Source organism: Alexandromys fortis, unplaced genomic scaffold (genome assembly GCF_014885135.2).
Source record: "Alexandromys fortis isolate MF-2015 unplaced genomic scaffold, M_Fortis_MF-2015_v1.1 scaffold_147, whole genome shotgun sequence".
In the NCBI taxonomy this organism is placed as follows: Eukaryota; Metazoa; Chordata; class Mammalia; order Rodentia; family Cricetidae; genus Alexandromys; species Alexandromys fortis.
The window spans coordinates 183,948-209,518 of record NW_026068029.1 but is presented as its reverse complement, the minus strand read 5'-3'; the positions used below and the strand labels follow the sequence as shown (position 1 = coordinate 209,518).

At 40.2% G+C, this 25,571-nt stretch overlaps 1 protein-coding gene across 2 annotated transcripts in view; it reads right to left on the bottom strand.

The window, feature by feature from the left end:
• The window catches only part of Cdkl5 (cyclin dependent kinase like 5), a 217,009-nt gene that overhangs the window by 64,138 nt on the left and 127,300 nt on the right, over nt 1-25,571 (bottom strand). For both annotated transcript variants that reach the window (XM_050164371.1, XM_050164372.1), the window contains exons 6-10: nt 19,929-20,065; nt 14,335-14,455; nt 12,323-12,382; nt 9,818-9,908; nt 7,122-7,311 (exon numbers count right to left, since the gene is read on the bottom strand). In XM_050164371.1, the coding sequence (XP_050020328.1) occupies nt 7,122-7,311; nt 9,818-9,908; nt 12,323-12,382; nt 14,335-14,455; nt 19,929-20,065 (599 nt within the window). The remainder of the gene's footprint in view (nt 1-7,121; nt 7,312-9,817; nt 9,909-12,322; nt 12,383-14,334; nt 14,456-19,928; nt 20,066-25,571) is intronic.

The following is a 25,571-nucleotide window of genomic DNA, read 5'->3' as shown; positions in this document are numbered from 1 at the left end:
AGAAATCTTTAATTAATTAATAAAGAAATAAATAAATTAAAAAAATAGAAAAAAAAGAAATATTTATGCTACCATCTCAACACTACATTCTGTAGGGTAAGAGATACACTTGAGAAATTTGTTGTCTGGTTGGAAAGGAATTAACTGTGCATCTGTAAATGAGAAGCTAAAGGCGGTCATGGGGGCATACACCTGTGGCCTCAGCACTCAAGAGAGTGGTTGCGGCAGGAAGAGCTTGGGCTTGAGGCCAGCCTGGGATACAAAGTGAGACCCTGCGGCTGTAGAAGAACCCGTGGACACGTTGAACTCGACTTTGAAAGAAAGACAGGGAAGTGATGCTGTGCAAAGCATTTTAAGTATTATTTAAACTTACATTTTAGAGAAGAGGAAAATGATGGTCAGAAAGTTCAAATAACTGCCTTGAGGAAAGCTACATAATTAACGAACAGAAGTACTATCTGCATCTAAGCCTGTGATCCACCCCCCTCCTAACACAAAGTACCTCTCCTAAGTTCCTTTTGGTGCAACGGCAGCATTAACTATCAGACTAAAGGGAGGGCCACCTGTCACACCACGCTAGAAGACTCTCCACTAGGAAAATTTAATCAAGACTTTTCTTCTAAGGTCTATATTATTAGATCACATACCCTTCTTTTCTCTCCTTGGGAATGACATTTCATTGATAAGAAAATTAATTCTGAAAGCTAAAAGGTCTTCGAAGGAGCACAACAAAGAAAAGTGACCAGGACAGGGAGTTTTCTGTGAGATCATGTCTCCTAGAAATGTCAGAAGCGACATGCATAAAGTCTCACTAACGTGGCTGACTGAACATGAGTTGAACAAGGAGGACACTGATAGACATGCTAATGTGGACAAGGAAAGCTCACACGGCTTCAACCCTATACAAGGAACTAGAGGCAACTAAGGTATGTTGCGAGCAGGAAAAATAGTTTTTCCCAGCAGAGAGCACAAAAATTAGTTGTAGCATACCAAACTTTGATCAGTCCTGAAAACATACATACAGGTAACAATAGAGAGATTGAGCAGGTTATAAATAAGAATACACACACAATTACACACACACACACACACACACGTACCAACAGTTAATGGAAACAGAGGCCATTAATTGGAAAGAGAGCACTGACTGGCACACAGGATGGTTTGGAGGGAGGAAAGGAAAGGGAGAAATGATGCCATTGCATTATAATCTTAAAATATATAAAACATTTAAGAATGATCAGGCAAACTCCCAATTTAAAAATATAATGTGTATGCTATTAAATGAAACATGCTATTCTAATATGAGATAATTCGACAAAGAGCCAAAGCTGGAACATACAATTTAAAACTAATGCTAGGGTTTTTACTTTCTTAATCATTTGAGTTCCTCTTTACTGAGCACAAGCTATACACTATGACCTGGCCTTGGCATTTTGTTCATTTCTAGTGCTAGGGATGGAATTCAGGTCTGTGGGCATGTTAGGCGAGCACTCTACTATGTAGGTACACCCTGGCCCTACAGAGTGATTCTCATAGATCATTCTCCTTCATCACAACCCGTCACTATTTCACATGTGAAGAAAACAAAGACACAAGAGAATGACATAGCTTCTGGAAGGTAGTAAATCTGGGGACTCCAATGATCTCATCCCACTGTGGTGCACTAATGATTATTTTTTCCAAATAACGAATAGAAGTAGAATGGCATGCTGTGCATTTTCCAGTTCTCTACGCCAGTGGATGCGAATACACACCATGCTGGTTTGTGCATGGCTTGCAGCAAATGCAGTTCATGGGCCCTGTGTGCTCAGCTAGCTGTCACAGACAGTCTCAGAGTCTACCACAAAGAAAAACTTTTCCCTTAAAAGTCATTGTTAAGCTTCTAAAGAAAGACGGCACTAATTTCGTTAAGCCACCATGAACACTTCAGACTAAAATGCAAATACAGTAACGTCTATAAAAACCTAACTGTCCCAGAAGCAGCCATCTCCCTGAAGGATATTTACAGAGCTCTCACATGCTAGCGAGCATGCCATAGATGCTGTTGTTTAGAGAGGAGGTCTGGGAACAGACAGGACCACAGACAAAAGAGAAAACGGTGATTTCTGTGGGTCCTATAAATTTGAATGTGGCCTCTAATTCAAATGTGATTTATTCTTCAAAGATGCACCTTAAATTTCAAATCTGCCCATAAAAGCTGTTCTAATAAAATACCAGATATGATTTCCAACTTGCCAGAAAGTGTGACACGCTCCTGGTCCAAATCACAATGAAATATGATAGAAGCAGAACAATGAGATGGAATGTAGCACATTATGCTTGTGTATAAATTTATAGTTTACTAATTAAATTCAGCATGAAATTATTTTTGTCTTTATACTAGTATTTTTGTTTTTGTTTGTTTTTTTCTCTATGAAATTCTCATATCTGTGTGACATAAACATAGGCTATAACACCTGCATGATGTTGAAATCATACGGGCAAGGCAGTCTCAGCTACATGGAGTTTCAGACCAGCCTTGGCAATTTAGTAAGACCCTGTCTCCAAAAATACAGCATCTATGAAGAACTAAGAAAACAAAACAACTCCAACAAAAGGCACTAAACACCCAAACCCAGAACATTCAATCGACAAATGGGTAAATGAACTGAACACATTCCTCTAAAGAAGAAACACGGAAAGCCAATAAATAGTTGAAAAAAAAAAACCTTCAACCTTAGCATGAGGGAAATGCCAATTAAACCTGCCTTTGATTCTCTTACTCCAGTCGTAACTGAGAAACCAGCAAACGCTGGTGAGGATGCAGGAAAGAGGAATCCATATTCACTGCTAATAGGAATGCAAACTTGTGCAGCTCCTATAGAACTTAGGGTGGAGAGCCCTCAAAAAAAGCTGAAAACTACCATCTCATCTCTGAGCTATACCACTGTTGGGTGTTACCCAAAAGAAACTGACAATGGCATACCACAGAGGTACCAGAATGTTCGTACCTAATGCAGCACTACCCACAAGAGCTAAGCCACAGATCCAGTCTAGATGCTTACCAAAGATGAACAGATGACATACATGAACAATGGAATCCTATTCAGTCATTCAGCACACTGAAACCATGTCAGCTGTAGAGAAATGGATGACTGGAAAATAACCATTGGAACAAAAGAAGCCACATTCAAGAAAGCAAATAGAACTTTCCTTTCACATGTGGAATATGGATTTCACTATGAGGCAGAAGAAGGAAGAGGTCTTGGACAGAGCTGAAGATGAGAAAGCCAGGATAGTGGAGAAAGAAAGAATATATCACATGTTTTCTCTCATATGCAGAATCTAGGTGTGTGCGTGTGTGCGCACACACAGAAAGAAAGAAGAAGATTATTTGCAGGGTAGGTCGAAGGGACCAGCTAGAGAGAAGAGGCAGGATGGGGGAGGGTAGTGAGGGTGGTGAATAAGAGCAAGACACAAAGATATACATGCATGAATAAAAAAATTATTCTGCATGCTAACTAAAAGAATAGAAAAAATAAAGTTGAGGGATAAAGAAAACATCTTAACTTCTTAGTTTCTAAGTTATTGAGTAGGCCTAGAAATGTCAAAATCTGCTCACCATTCAGATTCTGTGGCACAGGCCTTCTAACCAGACCTGTAATAAATAAATCAACACTATGCAATCTAGGAGATACCACCTTAGGTGTGCGATATGAACGGAGCAGTTTCTTTCCTCGACAAAGTCATAAGCTTGGTGAGGAGGCATGTTTGCTAACAGCTATTTAATTGAGCATCAACGGGTATAACAGCAAAGAAAAATGATCAAAGTGCTACAGGAATGTAAAACAGCCTAGATGCACACTCTAGAAGGGCTTCACCGGCTCTAGGCTGGGCTCGGAGCACTAGAGATAACAGTGTAGCACTATGGAAGACTCGGGCCATGCCAAACACATGGCTAGAGGTTCCTGGTGGCCTGAGAATATAGCGAAGAGATCAGGACAGGGGATGATGAGGCCAGAGAAACCTGAATGCTACCTTAAAGAGTTTAAACTTTAACAGAAATCATAGGAAGTGGTAAGCAAAACGGAGACAGACTTAAAAGCGTAGTTTGAGAGAAAGTTTAAGAGATCAGTTCGATCCTATAGCCATACTGATGAATATCTTGCATATCACCATAGAACCTTCATCTGGCAATGGATGGAGATAGAGACAGAGACCCACATTGGAGCACCGGAGTGAGCTCCCAAGGTCCAAATGAGGAGCAGAAGGGGGGAGAACATGAGCAAGGAAGTCAGGACTGCGAGAGGTGCACCCACCCACTAAGACAGTGGGGCTGATCTAATGGGAGCTCACCAAGGCCAGCTGGACTGTGACTGATGGAGCATGGGATAAAACCGGAATCTCTGAATATGGGTAGACAATGAGGGCTGATGAGAAGCCAAGGACAATGGCACTGGGTTTTGACCCTACTGCATGTACTGGCTTTGTTGGAGCCCGGTTTATTTGGACGCTCACCTTCCTAGACCTGGATGGAGGGGGGAGGACCTTGGACTTCCCACAGGGCAGGGAACCCTGACTGCTCTTTGGACTGGAGAGGGTGGGGAAGGGGGATGGGGGGAGGGAAGGGAAATGGGAGGCCGCCAGGAGGCAGAAATTTTTAATAAAAAAAAAGAGATCAGTTTGAAAATAACTCAAAGTTCATGTAAGGTCAATCGGGGGAAGGCAGCATTAGAGGCAGAGAGAAAGGAAATGCAACTGAATTTGATTGCTGATGGCATAGACTCATTCAGTCATTCAGTGAGAGTCTACCTCAGACAGGATGGTTTAGTGTTGTCAACCTGACAGAAATCTAGAATTTCCTGGAAGAGGGGCCTGTGGGCATGCCTGTGTGGGTTATCTTGATTACCTTAATTGATGCAGAAAGGCCCATTTTAATTGTGGGCAGGACCATTCCTGGACTATAAAAGGTGGAGGAAGGGAACTGAGTCATAGTTGGCCACTCTCTGCTTCTTGACTGAAGATGCAATGTGACCAGCTCCCTCAAGCTCCTCCAGTTGTGACTTCCCTACCACTATGGCCTGTAATCAAAACTGTGAGCCAAAATGAACCCTTTCTCCCTTAAGTTGCTTCTGCCAGGGGATTTTATCACTGCCACAGGAAAAGAACCCAAGGCAATGTGTACTAGGTTCTATGTTTAGCATCTAACAGAACACCAAATGCTAAACTGAAAACACAGGCAACTCTGCCATTGATGAGGAACAATTAAACAAGCAGGTGAAATAATCCCATGCCATGTTCAGTGGTATGATGGGGGAAACGAAAGGTACCATACAGAAAAGAGGGGACTGTACGAAGGATCATCAGAAAGAGGAGAGACTCTTTGGGTTGAAATTACAAATGAGGAGAAGACATGCAAGGTAAGAATGTTCCAAGGAGAAGAAACCACTAGTCTCAAGTACCAAGTAGTCATGAAGTACCAAAACCTCAGAATGCCCATAGAGGTAAAAGAACAGGCAAGTGTGGTGAGAATTTGGAGGGAGGCAAATGGAGACACATATGCGACAAGGTCAGGGAACCAAAGGCCCCATCATGCAAGACCTCACAGGCTATGGCAGAGAGCATGGAATGATCCTCAGTGAGAACAGAAATTCAGTATTTGTGAATATAATATTTGCCTCTCTGTTAGACCAAGAACAGGTCTTATTTATTGCCACATTTTCAGCCTCTAGTACGAGAAATGTTCCATAACTGTTAAATTAATTTTGAACTACATACTATTTTGTAAACTAATCAATGATCACAATTTGGCTAATATAAGCAAAAACAAAAGGAGAAAATAGTCTAAAGTAACAGGCACCTTTGGGGGAGGAAGTGAAGAAAGAAAGCAGAGAGAGGAATGCAAAACTATATACAGCTCACTTTGTTCATTTCTTGCATGTGTGCTGATCTCAGGAGGAGCTGGGACTGTGTTGTGTTCATATGTGAGCAGGAGAAACTAACCGAGGTCCAGAAAGTCAAAGGAAAAAAAAAAACCAAAGCACTTTACAAATGACAAGTGACATCATGAATTTGTCATTTCATGATAGCTGATGGTTGTGAGGGAAGAAAAGTCATTTTCCTTTGGGGACATAGATGCAAGTAGGTCACTCATACATACACGGGAAGCGCTAAGTAGACTAGGGGTTATCAATAACAACAAGGACAAAAACCATGGAAGACATGAAGTTTAGAGGGAGGTGAGATAGGGAGACCCTAGGGCGAGTTGGAGGGACATGATTGAAATACACTGTGTGACTATACAACATTTTCAAAGAATAAAAAAATATTAAAACAAATAATAGAATGGTTAGAGATTTATACATTTGCACTGGAAAATAAAATAGACTAAGGAATGATGAAATTGTTTAGTAGTTTCTGCAAAGACTACAAACTGACACATTGGCTTAAAGGACTGCTTAAACACTTACAAAGCTGCATTGGGGGTAGATGGGAATAAAGAGCAGTCTATAAAACCCTTTTCATTCTGATGAGGTACCGCTGGCAGTTACATGTTCCTCATTTGGACAAAGTTCATGGTTTTGAAAATATTTTTTATTACAGTCTCAGCAGACAAGTCTTACACAAAGGCATCAAGCCTAGGAAAACATGCCCAAGGCTCTGACTTCTACATGGATCTGAGGTTCCACTGTTAGTGTACAAGAAAAATCTGTGAAGCAGAACCTCTAAATCTGTAGAACGCAAGCACCCATGGCCATCTGCAAGACACCACAAATATATTCACCTAAGTCAACAGCAGCATACGGCTGTCTTTCAGAGATGCTTAATATTCTGAATAAAGAGATAGTGTAAGATAAAGGTTTGGAATAAAATAACGTACATGCTAAAAAGATACTGAAAAATCAAACTTTACAGATTAGAAAAAAGACATTAGCAGCTCCTGCTTTCCAACTGTGGCTATTTTTAATTTCACAAATACTATATAAGATTCAGAAATAAAATATCACAGTGAGAATTAAAAACACAGCGATGGGAAAGGGAGAGTGTGCAATGGGAAGCTTAGCATTCTATTGTGCAGTGAACAGCACGTTAAATACTGCCAGAATGATTCCATTTCGGATTTTAGCAAAGCCTCTTACCCGGAGCCCATGGAAACGAGGATTACTGTAGAAGAGCTTCATCTGCTCAGATGGAAGTGGTCCTAGCACCTTCTGAATAGTAAAGAGTTGGTCAATTTCACTTTCTCCAGGAAATAAGGGCTGTCCATCACTAAGCTCCCCAAGAATACAGCCCACTGACCACATGTCTACGGACTTGCCATAGGGAGCTCTGAAAAGCAAAAGAAGAGACAATCTTAACAACTGAAGACACAAAATGTTTAATAATCCCCAACTTAATTTGGACCAAATTCATGATTTAAGACATGCATGTACTTAAGGAATTTTAAAGGGCCACTAGCAAAAGTGAGACTGGAAATAAGAAATTAGAGCCATCTACATAAAAATTTAGAATACAAGTCCATAACCCACACTCTAAAAGAAATCAGTTTAAGCACAATGGAGTTAGGATATACTTATTTGAAATCTAGATATATCTTGAACACTAATGGCTTTAATAAACTAATGTCCATATTGAATAAGAACACCTCACTTAGGCAATGAAATATTCCCAAGAAATGTATTTTCAAATAATTACTACTTTAAGCTTTAGTCTGGTAAAATGTACCATTGCCTTATGTACCTTAAACAAATACTGAATGTTATTTAGCTTCTGATTGCTTAGAATCATAATTTCTAACAGCTAAGATGAGTTATTTAGATATAACTATTTTATACGAGGCATTCTGATAACTACTTCTAGCAAATAATGTTTTAATGGACTTAAGGGTTTGTAGCTCTCTTTTAGGACCTAACTCACTAGAGAGCTTGACGAAGAGAATTTGCTACAAATGGAGGCCATAAATGAAAATTTAAGGCTCCCCATATAGCTTATAGCTTGGTACCTAAAATCTAAAATAAAATTATTTACGACAGTTTAAACAAAACTTATACACAGTTTCAAACATAAAGAATCCAAGCTTTAAGAAAGGAAAAGCCAAAATAAAATATATGAAAAATAATCTCAAACGAAATTCTAGAATGCCATAATGCTAATATAAAAATTTGAACTACAGCATTATTAGCATACAGAATACATTGAGGTTAATACAAGTTACTGCAACAATAACTCAGTGTTTCATTTATCTCATTTACTTCCCCCACCTCTCCCCGCACCAAAATCTAAAACCACGAGGAAAGCTCATTTAAACAATTTTGGTAGCTTTCTGGGCAATTAAGCATACCAATTTTAAAACTACTATTTGAGATAAAGAAAACCTGTCATATGGTACTAGATTGAAAAACCTATGGAAAAAAAAATCTCACACTCATGACAAGCTATTTTAATCCTATCATCTAATTTGAATACTTTATGCAGCTGAAACTATTTTGGATATCAAGGACAAAGTCCTCGGAATGTATAAACATGTAGACTCAATATAAAACCAAATACCGACGGATTTCAATGAAATCTTTACACAAATAGTATGGTACTTAAACCAGAACCTGACGATCGATTCCACTGTGCTTAAGTTGGCTGTGCTGTGCGCATCTGCTTTTAGCAACTATGAACATCTACGAACATAACCTCAGCTTCCCAATGGGTGCCACGAGAGATAAATGTCCTCTAAAAATTCATAATAAAGCTATCCCCACAAGACTCCATGGGTCTAGTTTATAGACAGAAGTCCCATTTTAAAGACTTCTTCTGCCACACTTGGGCTCTTGGTTGCAGTTCTACGAATGATCTGCTTCCTACTCTTCCTTAGCAAATAGTGTCCTATAAATTCAAATCACAAATTCCTCAAAAGAATATAATAAAGCCCAGTGAAGCACAAATATACCAGGAGAAACACAGATGGATACAGTGAAAAACAATTTTAACTCCAGGACCAAAAATTAGCCCAAGAAGCTGGGGAGATAGCTCAGTGGGTAAAGTGCTTGCTTAATAAGCAGGAGGACATGAGTTGTGATCTCTAGTACCCACAGAAACATCTGGGTACGGCAGTGGGTACTTGTAATGCCGGCGCTGGGAAGCAGAGACAAAAGGATCCTGGGGGCTCACTGGCCAGCCAGGGTAGCCAACTGAATGAGCTCCAGGCTCAGCAAAAGATCCTGTCTCAAAGAAACGAGGAGCGGATTGGCAGCAGGGTAACCTGCACAGAACCCAACTAGGCCCCCTGAATGGGGGTGATGGTTGTGTGGCTTGGTTAGTCTGTGGGGTCACTGATAGTGGGGCCAGGGTTTATCCCTAGTGTTTGAACTGGCTTTTTGGAGTCCATTCGCTATGGAGGGATACCTTGCTCAGCCTAGGTACAGGCCATACAGGCCAGTGAGAAACCTTGTCTCAGAGAGGAGAGAGAGAGAGAGAGAGAGAGAGAGAGAGAGAGAGAGAGAGAGAGAGAGAGAGAGAGAGAGAGAGAGAGGTCTATCAGACACGAGTCAAAGGACTCTACATCAACGTGTTCCCAGTCCATCTACCAGTCAACTAGCTACCATCGGAGAGACTCCAGGAGAGGCTACTGGGCTGAACTCAAGCCACAGGAACCCAGAATTGAGATAAAGACAATGCAGCTTGTTTCTCAGGAGCATGGCCTCCTTAGGGGTCTTTTCCCGCAGCGAATAAGCAACTGATATATTTAAGTAACCCCAGTTTTTATTTTCCATAAGTGATCCCAATACAAATGACAAGGAAACAAGAAGTGTGCATAGGCCAAACTATTAGAAAAGTAACTCACCCAAGTAATAGCTCTGGCGACCGGTACCACCTTGTAGCCACATACTCGGTGTAATTCGCATTATTGCCCTCTGAGAGATTTCGAGCAAAACCTGAAAGAATAGCAATTTCCTGTTGACAAAATTGTTCACCTCTAGTAATACTTTTAAGGAAAACCAAGAGAGTATAATGACTAACATTAAATAGACTTTATTAAGAACGTCCTTATTTGAAATAGTTAATAGTGTTCCTATGCTAAAGCACATGATGAATTTGCTACAGACTCAGTCTTTCTTCTATGCTAAAGAGAGCTGTGTTTTCAAGTTCACCCAGTCTATTTTGTTTTTTTGTCAACATGTGGAGCCAGATTTCCAAATAGACTCTCCTAAAATTTTCAATTTCAAATCGAGAGCTCACTAGGGCCAGGAGTCCAAGTCACACGAGCATTAATTCTGCTGTGTGAGACCTACACAACTCTGTGTATTTACTGTTGCTGCGCGGCTCCAGCCATTAAGTAAACAATTAACAGTTGGCACTGAGAGAAACGAGTAGGCTGAAAATTACTCTTCGCCCTTAATGCTGTAGAAGCAACGAGGGCATCTTAATTACCTTCTAGGCACTAGCATTGTTTTTGTCCCCACTCCTTCCAAAGGTTTAGGACCAAAAACTGAAGCAGGAGGATAAATCAATTACCTATCTAACCCACCAAATGCAATAGAGGTTTACCACCAGGGTTAGGAAAACATTAAAACTGGGGTTAAAAATTCAGGTTTGTGTCAGTTTGAGAGGTAAAACTTAGTGTTTCTTAAAGTGAAACAGTAAAAAAAGGAGGAATGAAACAACAGCAACAAAAGACAAAGCCCGTAACTTCAGCTAGTCAATTCTTCCTACTGAAGCCTTGGCTGAATAACTATGTGCAGTCCTGAATGGGGCTCTTCAAGCCAGATAAAGGAGTTGCCTCTCTGCTAGGGAAGACAATTAAGAAGTCCTTGATGGGACCCACAGGACATAGGATGCCATCCGGAGTGCTGCCAGAAGGAACTTCCTGACTCTTTAATGCAACAACGCTAGAGAAATGGTACACGTTTCCTATTGTTAACCATAGCGCAGGTATTTCTTTTCTATTTATACCTGCTTAAAAATCTTCAGTCACTTTGAACCTTAATGGAGAATCATGGGTAGGCCTAGTACATAAGTCTGCTGACATCTTGGGAGGTAATCATAATTACAGACAGGAACTCAGAGACAACATTCTTGGAAATCAGTGGAGGCCAGAAAGGGAAGTCAGATCCCTTGGAACTGGAGTTACAGGCAGTTCTGAGCTACTTTGTGGGGACTGGGAACTGAACCCAGGTCCTTTTCAAGAGCAATAAGTGCTCTTAATCATTAAGCCGTCTCTCCAGCTCTCAATAATATTTTAAAGAGTTGCCATTTTTTTAAAAACAATGTAGATCAGGAAAAAGGAAAATTTCAAAAGCTGAAATGGCAACATTTGACTTAAAATCAGTGCCTGTGACCCTGGGGCTCAGAGTACGTTCAGTTGGTAGTCTCTGCCTAGCATGCAGGAACCCCTGGGTTCCACCTCTAACGTTGCATAAACTTGGTGTGGTGGCACATGATTATAATTCCAAACTCAAGAGGTGGAGGCAGATGGATCAGACACTTAGGGCTATCCTTAGCTATAAAGTGAGTTTGAGGTCAGCCTGAGATACACAAAATCTTATTTCAGAACAAATTAAGTATTTAAATCAACTGTTGAGTAGTAAAGAAAACTCAAAAATTTTAATTGTCTGCTGGTTTTTGTAAATGCTCCTTTCTGATATTTTTATCAAGCCATGACCTAAACACTATTAAGTTTTCTATATTATTTAAAATATTCAACAGCATTTAAAATAGAATTATCCACATGAAAAACAACACAGATTTTACTAGGAGTATAATTTTTAGAAGTTTTTCTGTATATTTGAAAAATAAGAGTATTGTACACCAGTTACCCATTTCATTCATTAAACATTTAACAGGAACAAACAGATGTGTTCTCAAAATGGCTTTGACCTTACCGGTACAACCACTGTATGTAAATCATACATAAATGTGAAGACATATGGGCATGTATCTAGTGGTTATGACTAAATGTAGGACAATTTCTATCAATATGCAAAAACATTTTATTCTACTCTAACCAGGAATCTATACTGATGGTTTACAGAAAACTCTAATTCTGGCATCATTTGACACTGGGTCATTTGGTACATTATTCCTACATGACAAGCAAGTATTTGTTACAAATTAACTCCCATTAAACAAATAACTGCATAATTTGTTAAAATTGCAGATAATATACCACACAACAAAGAGAAAGCAAAGCTACACCAGCCATCAACTGTCAGCATATGATGCAACTGAATGTTCCTCTACTAATTTAAATCAAAATATAAGATCACTTTTAATATACCTTCAAATGCTACCCATGTAGTACATTAAATTAATCCTCTCAATATTGGGGCTCAATTTCTTTTTAACTTACCAAAGTCACATAGTTTCAGGACATCATTGTGGCTGATTAAGAGATTTTCAGGCTTTATATCTAGAATACCAAGATTAAAAAAACAGTAAATAAAGACGGTCTATTTTTTGCTGATTGACACAGTACTGCAATGGCGTCTATTTAAAATCATCTAAGCAGGATTTGACTAGAAAACTGTGCAGCGTGAAGAAGAGAAAAGACATTTTATGCTGCTACAAAAAGGCTTGATTTCTTTTTAAGAGACATGCAGACCACAATTGCTAAGGAGATCCTGAAAAAAAAAAAAACTCAAAACATAATTATCTCTCTCCCTGCTAAGGATTGACCCCAGAGCCTAAAGCATGTTGAGGACACACCTTACTGAATACTGTGAGGATTTTTAAAATGATTAAACTCAGGCCAATATACTTATAGGAACTGCTTTTGCTTCATAAAATGTTAACAATACAAATTTTTGGAGATTGAAGCTAAAATGTTTATATCTCCATGATATTTTTAAAAACATATACACCTATAGTTAAACAGTATAATGTTTATTAGAGGAAAACTGTTAAAAGGTTCTCTGCATAATTCCTATATTCTCGTACCTATTTTGTTTTTTCATGTGGTTCACAACAGTCAAGACTGCCATGTTTTCCCCAATAAATCATGTAAAGATGTGATAAGAGTTGAGGAGCAGAAATGTCAGAAAATGAAGTTGAACTATTCCACTGAGAGGCACCATACAATCCTATTTGTTGACATAGGATCTCATGTATCTCAGACTGGCCTCCACCGCCTATGTAGTCAAAGATGGCATTGAATTCCCCATCCTCCCAAATGCTGAGAATACAGGTATATACCGCTATGCCCAGCTACAACTGAGTTACCATCTATTACGTGGAAGAGATGAAAATAAGGTGATTGTAGAGGGAGTGGAATTGAAAGATTTCCCAGTCATGGGATTGTGGTTTCCGATCCTGGAGAGCGAACCAAAGGCTAGTGGAGCACTCTAGCATTTACAGCCCCGGCTCAGAGTCATATTTCCTATCACTTAATCAAATAACAGCCCTATAATGGAAATACACTTAACTCAGCTCCTCATTAATATCCTAAAGTTATCACAGGCTGGTTTTCAACCATTACCTAAGACACTAGATGGCCAGTTGACCCATACATCCATGATGTATACAGTCTTGATAATAGGGTAACTACTACGAGAGTCAAATAGTAGAAGTTGGAAATCTTCAGCCACTCTTAAAAGTAAGACTACTTTAAAGGTAATTATCCTTGTCCATTTGTACAGATAAATTTAGTATAATAATAATTAACAATAATACAAAGAAAAGAAGTAGATATGCCAACATTTTCTGATAAACATTTTAGCTTCATTATTATTATCCAACTGTGTCCATTGCTGTAAGCTTTCCGGTGTAAGTGAGATTATTAGAAAACGAATAGTAGTCAAAATGACACAAAGCAAGTAATTTCCCTTATTGCTGAAACCACTGACTTTGTCGTGCTAAAGAAAAAGTGATATAGTTTCAAGAAGTATAATCATGGCCCATGCAAGACCTATAGAAAAAAGGCACTTTTCACCAGTAGGGAGCAGAAATCAGCAGGCAAAGATGTGTACTAGAGATTCCTGGCCTAAGAAGGAATGAAAAGAAAGCTGTACTGGCGGGTCGGTGACTTAAGACCACTTATAATCTGAGTTGGCTCACAGGCCCTGGTCTACCTGTAAGACACAAAGGCTATGGAAATTGTCTATCTGCCTCTTTGATTCCACCCAGAAAAAGCTTCGAATTTTTCATCTTCCGACTCATTAGTATCGCTACAGTCACAGCAGACTTGGTTATACAAATAGAGATAGCACCACAATATCGAAAATAAACCTGTACGCTGCCCTTTGGTGGGTATAGAGCAAAGGGCTTCTCATATGTTTACTTTCAAAATAGAAATGGTCTTAAAACAGTCCATCTTTAACTAGCCAATTGATTTGGTAGTCTCCATGTCGAGAGTCCCACACTCACCTCTATGGACAATGTCATTCTTGTGGCACCAGTGAATAGCTTTAATTAGTTGGTAGATGTAGCTTTTCACTTTTTCAGGTGGAACTCCATTTGGCATTTCTTCCAGCAATTCAAGCATATTCTAAAAGTAAATACAGAGTCATTTAGCTTCAAAATTAAGCAAACCTATCAATTATGTAACAAATAATCTATAGCACCTTACATAAGGATTCATCCAATGTAAAAAGCATGCATTTTTTTGTTTTGTAGTTAATATTCAACTTAGTTTGTAGTGGATCAGGATAGTGCATTAAATAAAAGTTCTCCTTTAAGAGAAATTATTTTTTTTTAAAAAAATCCTTCCTGCTGCCTCTGACTCTGAGAGCGGGGAGGGAGAAAGAAAGAGGGAAGGGTGAGAAAGAACGAGAAGAATGATTAGATTTATACATTTGGTATAAAAATTGAAACTGGCTAGAAAATACCATTGAGGGCCAGTGGGATTGCTCAGCAGATAAAGACGCTCACTGCTTAACTGATGCAAACCTGACAACCTGAATTTGATCCTGAAACTCTCGTAAAGATGGAAGGTGACAACTAACTCCACAAAATACATTTTCCTTTGGCCTCCACATGTGCACTTTGGCATGGTTCCTCCCCACATAAATGAAATAAAAAAATTTAAAGACAAAAATATCGTTAAAGAAACACCTAAAGCCCAGACAATTCAAAACTGTCAATCTGATGTCAGAGACTATTTTGCACAAAGTTCATGCAAAATTTTCTGGTAAATCAGATATTGCAGTGAATGTCTGTCACCCCAGCACTTAGAAGACATTATATAATAAGACCCTGTTTCCAAAAACACCAGAAATGCTAAGCCTAAACTTAGCTAGCCTCCATTGTATTACCACATTAACCAAAGATTCTCAGTTTCTTCTGCAAAATACAACCAAGAGGGTTCACAGCACACCTTAGCCTAATGTTTGAAGGCACACACATAGAGAAACAGTGTACAAAGGGAAACCTGGGATATACAGAGGCTCAGATGCTGCTCACAGGCTCAGGAAATCACATCAGCTTTATCACAGTGCTCGGCTGTTTGCCTTTTTCACTATTGGCATGTACACTGATGGTACATAGCGACAATGGATAAATTGCTAGAACACTAACAGGAATGAAAACAATGGACTTTTCAATTCAACTGACCCTGGACATTCTATTAAATGAAATTAATGCTATTAAACTATTAAACAAAAAAAGCAGTTAGCTAAAGATGTCCTTGATGAAGCAGTAGAAAAGCATTGCTTTTATAAAATTCTATTGTGCATGTTGTACGATTAATTTTTGATTGTCAAATTGGCACAATGGAGAGGGGGTGTCAATGAGGGATTGACCTGTGAGCAGGTGTGGGGGGATTGTCAATAACTGCCTTCGGTGATGTGGAAAGACACAGCTTGAAAGTGTGTGCACTCTTCCTTGGTTTGGAGCTCTGAACTGTAGAAAAAGTACAGAAAAGCTAGCTGAGCACTTAGCTATGCATTAGAATGCATGCATGCATTCATTTCTCTTTGATCATGGTTGTGGATATGATATGACTAGTTGCTTCAAGTTCTGGTTGTTGTGAGTTTCCTCCACTGGCAGACTATAACCTGGACCTGTAAGCTAAAATAAACCCCTTTCTTCTCAAAGTTGCTTTTTTTTTTTCCAGGATATGCTGCCACAGCAACATAAATGAAACTAAAACATGTCTTTTTAACAATCTACATGTCAACTGAAGAATCTACACAAAGCACTTCTGCTGCACACATGCCATCTGAACCATGGCTATCCTCACTGGATGCTGAGATGCATCTGAACCACAGCTGTCCTCACTGGATGCTGAGATGCATCTGAACCACAGCTGTCCTCACTGCACGCTGAAATGCATTGAACCACAGCTGTCCTCACTGGATGCTGAGATGCATCTGAACCACAACTGTCCTCACTGCATGCTGAGATGCATCTGAATCACAGCTGTCCTCACTGCACGCTGAAATGCATTGAATCACAGCTGTCCTCACTGCACGCTGAAATGCATTGAACCACAGCTGTCCTCACTGGATGCTGAGATGCATCTGAACCACAACTGTCCTCACTGCATGCTGAGATGCATCTGAATCACAGCTGTCCTCACTGCACGCTGAAATGCATTGAATCACAGCTGTCCTCACTGCACGCTGAAATGCATTGAACCACAGCTGTCCTCACTGGATGCTGAGATGCATCTGAACCACAACTGTCCTCACTGCATGCTGAGATGCATCTGAATCACAGCTGTCCTCACTGCACGCTGAAATGCATTGAATCACAGCTGTCCTCACTGCACGCTGAAATGCATTGAACCACAGCTGTCCTCACTGGATGCTGAGATGCATCTGAACCACAACTGTCCTCACTGCATGCTGAGATGCATCTGAATCACAGCTGTCCTCACTGCACGCTGAAATGCATTGAATCACAGCTGTCCTCACTGCACGCTGAAATGCATTGAACCACAGCTGTCCTCACTGGATGCTGAGATGCATCTGAACCACACCTGTCTTCACTGGATGCTGAGATGCATCTGAACCATGGCTGTCCTCACTGGGAGCTGAGTGCATGTGCAGGCTGCACTAGCCATTTTTTGTGCTGTACCATTTTCTATCTTAAAAAACAACTGAAATGCAAGCCACTTGTGTTAACATTATTGGGTTTGTTGTTGATTTTGTTTTATTTTTACAATGTTAGCTAAGCGCTCTACCAGTGAGCTCCTACTCTAGCCCCAAACAGTTTTACATTGCTCAGTTCTGTCTAATATGAGAAACACTACTAGATAAAACCCACATAAAAGTTGTGAAGGCTCTCAACAATCTTAACGTAATTAAATATCATTATCAACCATTGAAATAATGTTTCTTTAAAAAGAGAGCTGCTGCACATATGAAAATCATGTTTATAATAGTTTGGAAATACCTAACAAAAGAGAGCCACAAATGCGTTACTGTCTAGTCAATGGTGACAGACACGCAGAAGCACGGGTAAGGAACAGGTGCTGGCAGCTGATAATCATAAATACTCTGCACGGAGGTTGCTCTCTAGTCTTGAGCCTTTGCTTCCATTTAAAGATGCATTGATGGGGATGCTGTATGCAACAAAGACCAGTCAGAACTTTAATCAGAAGATCAATATGCAGAACACCTCAACCTACCTCTGTAGAGGATTCAATGTATAATTATGGTTTCAGTTAAAAATGTCGAAAGAATGCTTGCAGCTATAAAAAAAAATCTCTATGCGAATTACCTTTTTCCAACTAACAAATACACAGGAGATGCCAAGAACAAGGAGGCATAGGAGAACTGAAGAGTACAGAAAAGATGGCTATCTCTCAGTTGGTGTTTTACTCAGGCTTCCTAAGCAGCAGATACTATCACTCTCCACAGCCATTTTTCCTTACTCTGTAGGGAATACCATTTTCAACCACAGACTCAGATACTCTGAATGCTGAGTACATTTCCTCTCTGCCTTGCAGCAAGTGTGACCCATGTAACTCTATACTAGCTGACAGGATGTGACAGCTGACACTAAAGACCAGGGAGCAGAGCTTGCCCTTCAGTCCTGCGCTATCTCCCGTTGTATATATTTGCGAGGAAGAAAGAGATTCCCATTTTGTTTAGGGCATTGTAATTGTGGGTCTGAGCTAAGGACTCCCTATCCTGTTGGAGCATCTTTCTCTATGCTCCCCAGACTCACTGTAGATTGCCAGGTCCTGCGCTGGTGGGCAGGTATAATGGTTAACTTCCATCCAAGAATCACAGGGGCAGGAAAGAAGGCCAGGCCTCAGTGTCACAAGATTGTAATAATGGTCACAGCACTGTCTCTTGGGAGCAGAGCGAGCTCAGGCATGTCAAATTGCTTCTCCCAGAGAGAAAACAGATATGCAGAAGAGATATCTCTATTTGATATACTAAATTGTTATTTATTGTAAATCACCACCATGAAGATAACACAAATAAAAAAAAGTGAGACTGAAATACCAGATGTGTCAAATTTCATTACTGGGCAGTGAAAGGTGAAGACTGAGCAAGTATTCGTGATAACTAGAAAATAAACAATCTCTTTTTCTGTTATCCTAGGACAGCAATATTTTTCTTAAAACAAAAAAAAATCGTTAGTTTTATTTACATAAAGAAATACCAAACTAACACAGAAAAAGATTTGGGGAAAATAACATATAATAACTGATTTAAAATGACAGAGCCTTCGCTAGGGATATTAACCACAGTTAATGGTAGGCCCCATGCCCAGCAGTAGATGGCCAACACAAAACAAACTCAATGATATTTTTGTAGACTTTTTGTCTCATCTTGCTTTTTGTTTGGCCATTCTTTATCTTACTAGTCATTGGTTTATATATTCCGGCTTCCAATTTTATGTTTTTATGGGTCTTGTTTTTGTGTATGTGTGTGCATTTCTCCTTTGTTTGAATTCTATTTCTGTTGTTGTCCTTTGCCTGTTTTTTTTTCTAGAGAGAAAAAAAAAGAAGGGGCATAGAGTTGGGTGGATCAGGAGGTGGGGAGCAGCTGGATGGAGTTGGGGAAGGGAAAACCCATGATCCGATCATATATGAAAAATATTTTCAATAAAAATAAATGTTAAAATAAAATGAGTCTTGCATATTTTAAATGATGCTAATAAGAATTAGTTTCTATGGCTTATTTCAAAAAATATGTTGTAAATGCTGAATGAACTCAAAGTCACATTACCAGGTCAGGTCTTCCTGAAAGCATTGCTTTCTTGTCACTATATGTCACAATGAACACCAGGGAATTGACCTACCAGCAAACGGCAGCCTCTCCAGTGTTAGGAAACAGCCCATGAACGGCTCATCAGCCGCCTTCCCACACAGCAGCCAAACCTTTAACAGGCTCCTCTGCTTCCAGTTTCTCCTACTGTAATCAGTTGAAACCAACCAACTCCTCGCTCAGTTGCTCTCTAAGAAACTTGGAGACAGCTAACCTTTTGCCCTTAGGTCACAAGAGTAAACCAGTCATGAGTTAACCTTCTTTACCAGGTGTTACTAGTGATCTTTAGAGCAGCTTCAGGCCTTCCTTTACAAGTCCCTCAAGAAAGCCAGGCAACTGGCGGTGCACAAAACATTGCTTCTGCTTTGTTCATCCATTATCCTAGGTCTGACCGCAGGATCCAGCTCCTGCTTGCATGGACCTGATGTGACGTGTGCCTCTACCATCCTTTTTCAAACTGGCCACTCACTTATTTCACCTGCAGAGCTTTTTGTTCATGTTAAATTGAAAAAAAAAAAAAAACAAAACTAAGCTGAAAACCAACATGTACATAGATTCTAACTTCAGAAGCTGCACCACTATGCTGTTTAAACTTAAGATCATCTGAATGCTTCTACATTGTACAAAATCGCTAAATCTATTTCAGAACATCTAGTGGCTGTGGGAGACAGTTTCATTTTTAAGATCCTCAGATTATCAATACACGGATAGGTCATACTAATTTATCCTACTTTCTTCAGTAGTGTCAGAAACAAAAGACAAAGTGAATCTGCACATGGGTAACTCATGACTTACTTTCTCAACATATTCAAACACCAGGTACAGCTTCCCTCTCCGGCGAAAGGCTTCCTTCAGCTCCACGATGTTTTCCTGCTTGAGAGTGCGAAGCATTTTAAGCTCTCGTAAAGTCGTTTCCTTGACTTCTTCATTTTCTGGAATGCAGGCAAATACATTAAAGCTTTCAAAGCTACCATTCAAGAATTTTAAGAGCACTGACATCTTCTATATAAAAAATCCACAGATTAAAAAAAAGAAGTCCACAGATAGAATATTAACACATTTTCTTGGCGAGACAAGGAAAATAAGAAACTTAAAGAAAAGACTTAGTTGGATCTCTTGGCGCACACATGTATTCCCAGCGCTTAGGAGGCTGAGGCTGGAGGATGATAAGTTCCAGGCCAGCCTGGTTTATGTGGTACCAAAAAAAGCCCAAAACAAAATGAACAACAAAGAAAAGGCTTCCTCGAACAGCTCAAACCCATTTTTTTTTTGCTCGCATTTTCTTTTTGTTGTACCAAATCAGAGATTTATAGACATTGGCACACAAATTTATCATTATTTTAGCCCAAACATTCTGTATTGGGGAAGAAAAAGTTTAAAATGGTTATGAGAGTCAACCCTATCAGTGTACAGAGGAGACTCTGTGTCCAGTACATGTAGCAGTTGGTATCTTAAGACTGGCTTCAAGTTTTAGCTTATAAGATCATTTTATTCTTTAGGCTGCTTGTGAATCACCTCAGTGAGCACAGGTTGTACATCAGGCATTCACGACACAGTTCATGGCCAAATCACAGGGTATTCTTAAGAGTGTCTTATTTCTCTCAACAGCAGCTGCTGTGGGTTCCTGCTGCCTTCCCATGGCATGTCCATCTGTCCATCCCAGATGGTGTAGCTGTTCTGGGATGGAGAACTGATGCTGTACCAGTATCTGCCCTTCCATACCATCAACTTCACTTGTGATAACCTTCACAGACATGGAGGAAGGACAGAAGTCACATTAGTGGTAATGGATTAATGGGTAGGCAATCAGGGAGCTAATATTTCACTTTAAATATATGCTTATGATAGCTTCAGAAGTGACTGGGATATTCTAAGTATTGTGTTTTCAATATGTATGTTCAAGAATACAGGTTCATAATCCCCCAAATCCCTACATGGAAAACTGAGCCTCTTCTATGTTTGTGACAAATTCATTCAGAAGTAAAACGGAATTGATATGAGACTCTTTATGGTATTTGTTTAATCCACTTAATATGAATATTCATAGTCTAGGCTATAGAAATAAGCCTTGATTACAGGGTGTTATGTAGCATGCCATATTTCCATTCTAAAACTTCCAAATTATGAATTCAAAAAAAACGCATTTGGCCTCAAGGCTTTGGTTAGGAGCCAGCAGCCAAATTTGTGAGATTATGCTGTGGGGACCTCAATTTCAGGCATGTCTTTAAGTCTGAAGAGAAAGGAACTGAAGTTTCAGGACAGGGACAAGAAAACCTATGGCTTTCAGGAAGACACACAGCGTACACAAGGCAGCAGAGAGGGGGAAAGCTGGCTGGGGGCTGTGAAGGAGACAGGGAAAGATTCTAAGTGCAGAAAGAAGAGTGATTATCAGCTGATTTTCTGTTCAGCCCCTCACCCAGGCCTTTTCCAAAATGTGTTTTAAGAAGAGGCTAGTAGAAACAGGGCTTTGTCGAACTGGTGAACCTGTGACAATCAGGAAACATAAAGCCAATACTTCGTTTGTGACCTGGTTATGTAAGTGAGGAAACTGTTGGAGCTTGCTGGAATGCAGGTTAGTAAGGGACACGGATGCTGCCTGGGCAGAAAGAAGCAGCGGCACTAGAGAAAGCCAACAGTGGCAGAAGCAGTATCCTGACTGAAGAATTGGATAGTGAATCACACACAACAGGAAGGGTGGGAGAGAAGCAATTGGGAACTTGCCGAATCGGGAAGCGGCGAAGGGCTAGCTGTTGGCTAAGTCCGTGATCCTCATTACTGTTAAGTACTACAGCGGCCCCAGCCACTGAGACCTGGGGACAGCCTCTAGCCTCCACGAGAAACTTAATCAGGCTCTCCAATTTCATGTTACCCTCGCCTTAGTCTTTTAGTTGCCCAAACAGCCCTAACTTTTGTTAGCATGCGGCTATTTCATCTGCTCTCTGGGCCCAGAATGTTCAGTCTTCTACCCTGGTTCTTGACAGTGCTGGTTCTTGGAGGGTTTTTAGTAGAATTTCATTCCTCAAGAGGATTTCCCAGATCCTCAAGTAAGACGACTCCTCAGGCTACCATTCTGTATCACTATATGGAGGGCTTTCTTCTCACAGACCAGTTCACCATTTTTCTTGATACAAGTGGACTATCCCTGACCTGGAATGCTTATGACCAAGAAGTATTTCAAATTTTAGGTATTTTTGATGTGTGTGTGTATGTGTGTGTGTGTGTGTGTGTGTGTGTGTGTGTGTGTGTGTGTGTGATGTATGTCTGTGTCTGTGTCGTGGTGTGTGTGTAATAAGATTTCTTGGGATTTGGACTCAAATGCAAATACAGAATTCATTTATGTTTTATATACCTGTATATTGAATGCAACTTTATACCACGTTTTCAGTGTGCTTATGTTTTGACTGCAACGTATCATATGAGTTCAAGTATGCCATTTCCCACTTCCAGCACCAGTCAAGCACTCAGTGAGTTGTAAATCTGAATACATTTCACATTTAAGGTTTTGGTACTGAGACTGCTCAACATGCTACCAATTGCTTACTGATAAAGCTCTTCTGTCCAATATACATTCAACTTTGCGGAACTGTGAACAATGAGAACTTCCTAGCGTAAATGCTCAAGCTGGCTCTGTGAGGAGATCTTTGAGCATAGATGCCTAGCTCTCCCGAACTTCAGATGTGGGAAGTAGGGAAGAGATGGCCAACAATTGTCCACTCAATCTTGAGTAGAGTGCTTTCGGCTTTTCTTTGGAGGATTTTGAAAGGGCTGCTTGTGAGGTACTGTGGAAGGCAGAATTTATTTTCCCTTACTCATCTCTGGCCCTGATTTTTTTTTTTTTCTAGAATATGAACACTGGTGAATCCAGAAAACTAATAGTACTTAGGGTCAACAGTGTGTACGTCTATACACAAAAATCCTTAAGAAGATCAACAAGCTATACTGGAGCCGAGTACAAAGTTGCTAAGGAAATACAGCTGGTGTTTCTTCCCTAATCAAATGCAAGCAAAAAGAGGGTGCTGTGCATTATTATCAAGCTGGGGCAGTTGCCGTGTGCTAATAGATAAAATGACTTTGGAATGTCCACATTAAATGAGTGATGATAGAAGGAACACTGGAAGAGAATTATGGAGATCTAGATTTAGCTTCTGCCTTTTAAGCAATTTATGCTGTATGCAATTATGGCCAAGGCACTTACATTTTCATCAGCAAATAAATCTAATACTTTGTGATTTTTTTCATTAAAGTACTTCTGATTATAACTTTATATACAGTATTTATACTGATTATAAACTTTTCATCAGTAAATCAATCTAATAATTTGTGTTTTTTTTCATTAAAGTTTTTATGATTATTTTTGGTTGTGAGCCTAGCCTCTAACAGCTGAGCCATGTCTCCAGACAAAGTCTTTTTAAACCTAAAACTCACTGAATTTTGGTAATTGATAAATGTATCATTCATTTATACTTGCTCCACTTAAGTGGAGTTATAAAAAGATAAAGGTTATCTTCTAGATGTTTATAAAGAGAGAAAGAGAAAGCGGTTCATTTTTCAAGAAGCAGCAGCGCACAATAAACCAAGCCCAGTGGCACCAACTTATAATCCTGGTTACTTGGAAGGCTAAGGCAGGAAGTTTCCAAGTTCAAGGCCAGCCTGGGCAACTTCCTGAGACCCTGTCTCTAAATAAAAGGTAAAAATAAATAAACAAACAAACAAACAAATAAATAAATAGTTAAAAAGAGGGGCTGGGATATAGCTTGGTGGTAAGAGTGCTTTCTTCAGTTCGAATGGCCAAAAGACACTTAAGGTCATGCTCAACCTCCTTAGCGATCAGGGAAATGCAAATCAAAACAACTTTGAGATACCATCTTACACCTGTCAGAATGGCTAGAATCAAAAACATCAATGATAGCCTTTGCTGGAGAGGATGTGGAGAAAGGGGTACACTCATCCATTGCTGGTGGGAATGCACTTTGGAAATCAGTGTGGCGGTTACTCAGGAAATACAGGATCAACCTACCCCTGGACCCAGCAATACCACTCTTGGGAATATACCCAAGAGATGCCCTATCATATGACAAAAGCATTTGTTCAACTATGTTCATAGCAGCATTATTTGTAATAGCCAGAACCTGGAAGCAACCTAGATGTCCTTCAATGGAAGAATGGATGAAGGAAGTGTGGAATATATACACATTAGAGTACTACTCTGCGGTAAAAAACAATGAGTTCTCGAATTTTGCATGCAAATGGATGGAAATAGAAAACACTATCCTGAGTGAGGTAACCCAGACCCAAAAAGATGAATATGGTATGTACTCACTCATAAGTGGATTCTAGCCATAAATAAAGGACACAGAGCCTATAATATGAGATCCTAGAGAAGCTAAATTAGAAGGTGATCCCAAAGAAAAACATAAAGTTATCCTCCTGATATTGGAAGGAGACAAGATTGCCAGGCAAAAATTGGAAACTTGGGGGTGAAGATGGGGTGGGGGTAAGGGGAAATGGGGAGAAAAAAGTGAGAAGGGGAGGATGGGGAGAGCTTGGGGGAATGGGATGGTTGGGATGGAGGCAGGGTGGATATGGGAGTAGGGAAGTATATATCATAATTAAGGGAGCCATTTTAGGGTCGGTGAGAGACTTGACTCTAGAGGTGCTCCCAGGTGTCCATGGAGATGTCCCCAGCTAGTACCTTGGGCAGCTGAGGAGAGGGAGCCTGAAATGGCCCTATCCTATAGCCATACTGATGAATATCTTGCATATCACCATAGAAACTTCATCTGGTGATGGATGGAGATAGAGACAGAGACCCACATTGGAGCACTGGACTGAGCTCCTAAGGTCCAAATGAGGAGCAGAAGGAGGGAGAACATGAGCAAGGAAGTCAGGACCATGAGGGGTGCACCCATCCACAGAGATGGTGGGGCTGATATAATGGGAACTCACCAAGGCCAGCTGGATGATGGAGCATGTGATCAAACTGGACTCCCTGAACGTGGCTGACAATGAGGGCTGACTGAGAAGCCAAGGACAATGGCACTGGGTTTTGATTCTACTGCATGTACTGGCTTTGTGGGAGCCTAGTCTGTTTGGATCCTCACCTTCCTAGACCTGGATGGAGGGGGGAGGACCTTGGACTTCCCACAGGGCAGGGAACCCCAACTGATCTTTGGACTGGAGAGGGAGGGGAAGGGGGATGGGGGGAGCAGGAGGGAAATGGGAGGAGGGGAGGAGGCGGAAATTTTTGATTAAATAATAAAAATAAAAAAGAGTGCTTTCTGAGCAAGTGCAAGCCTTTAGTTCAATTCCCAATACCTAATACACACACACACACACACACACACACACACACACACACACACACACACACACACACACACACACACACACACACACACACACACAGAGACACACACACACACAGACACACACAGATAC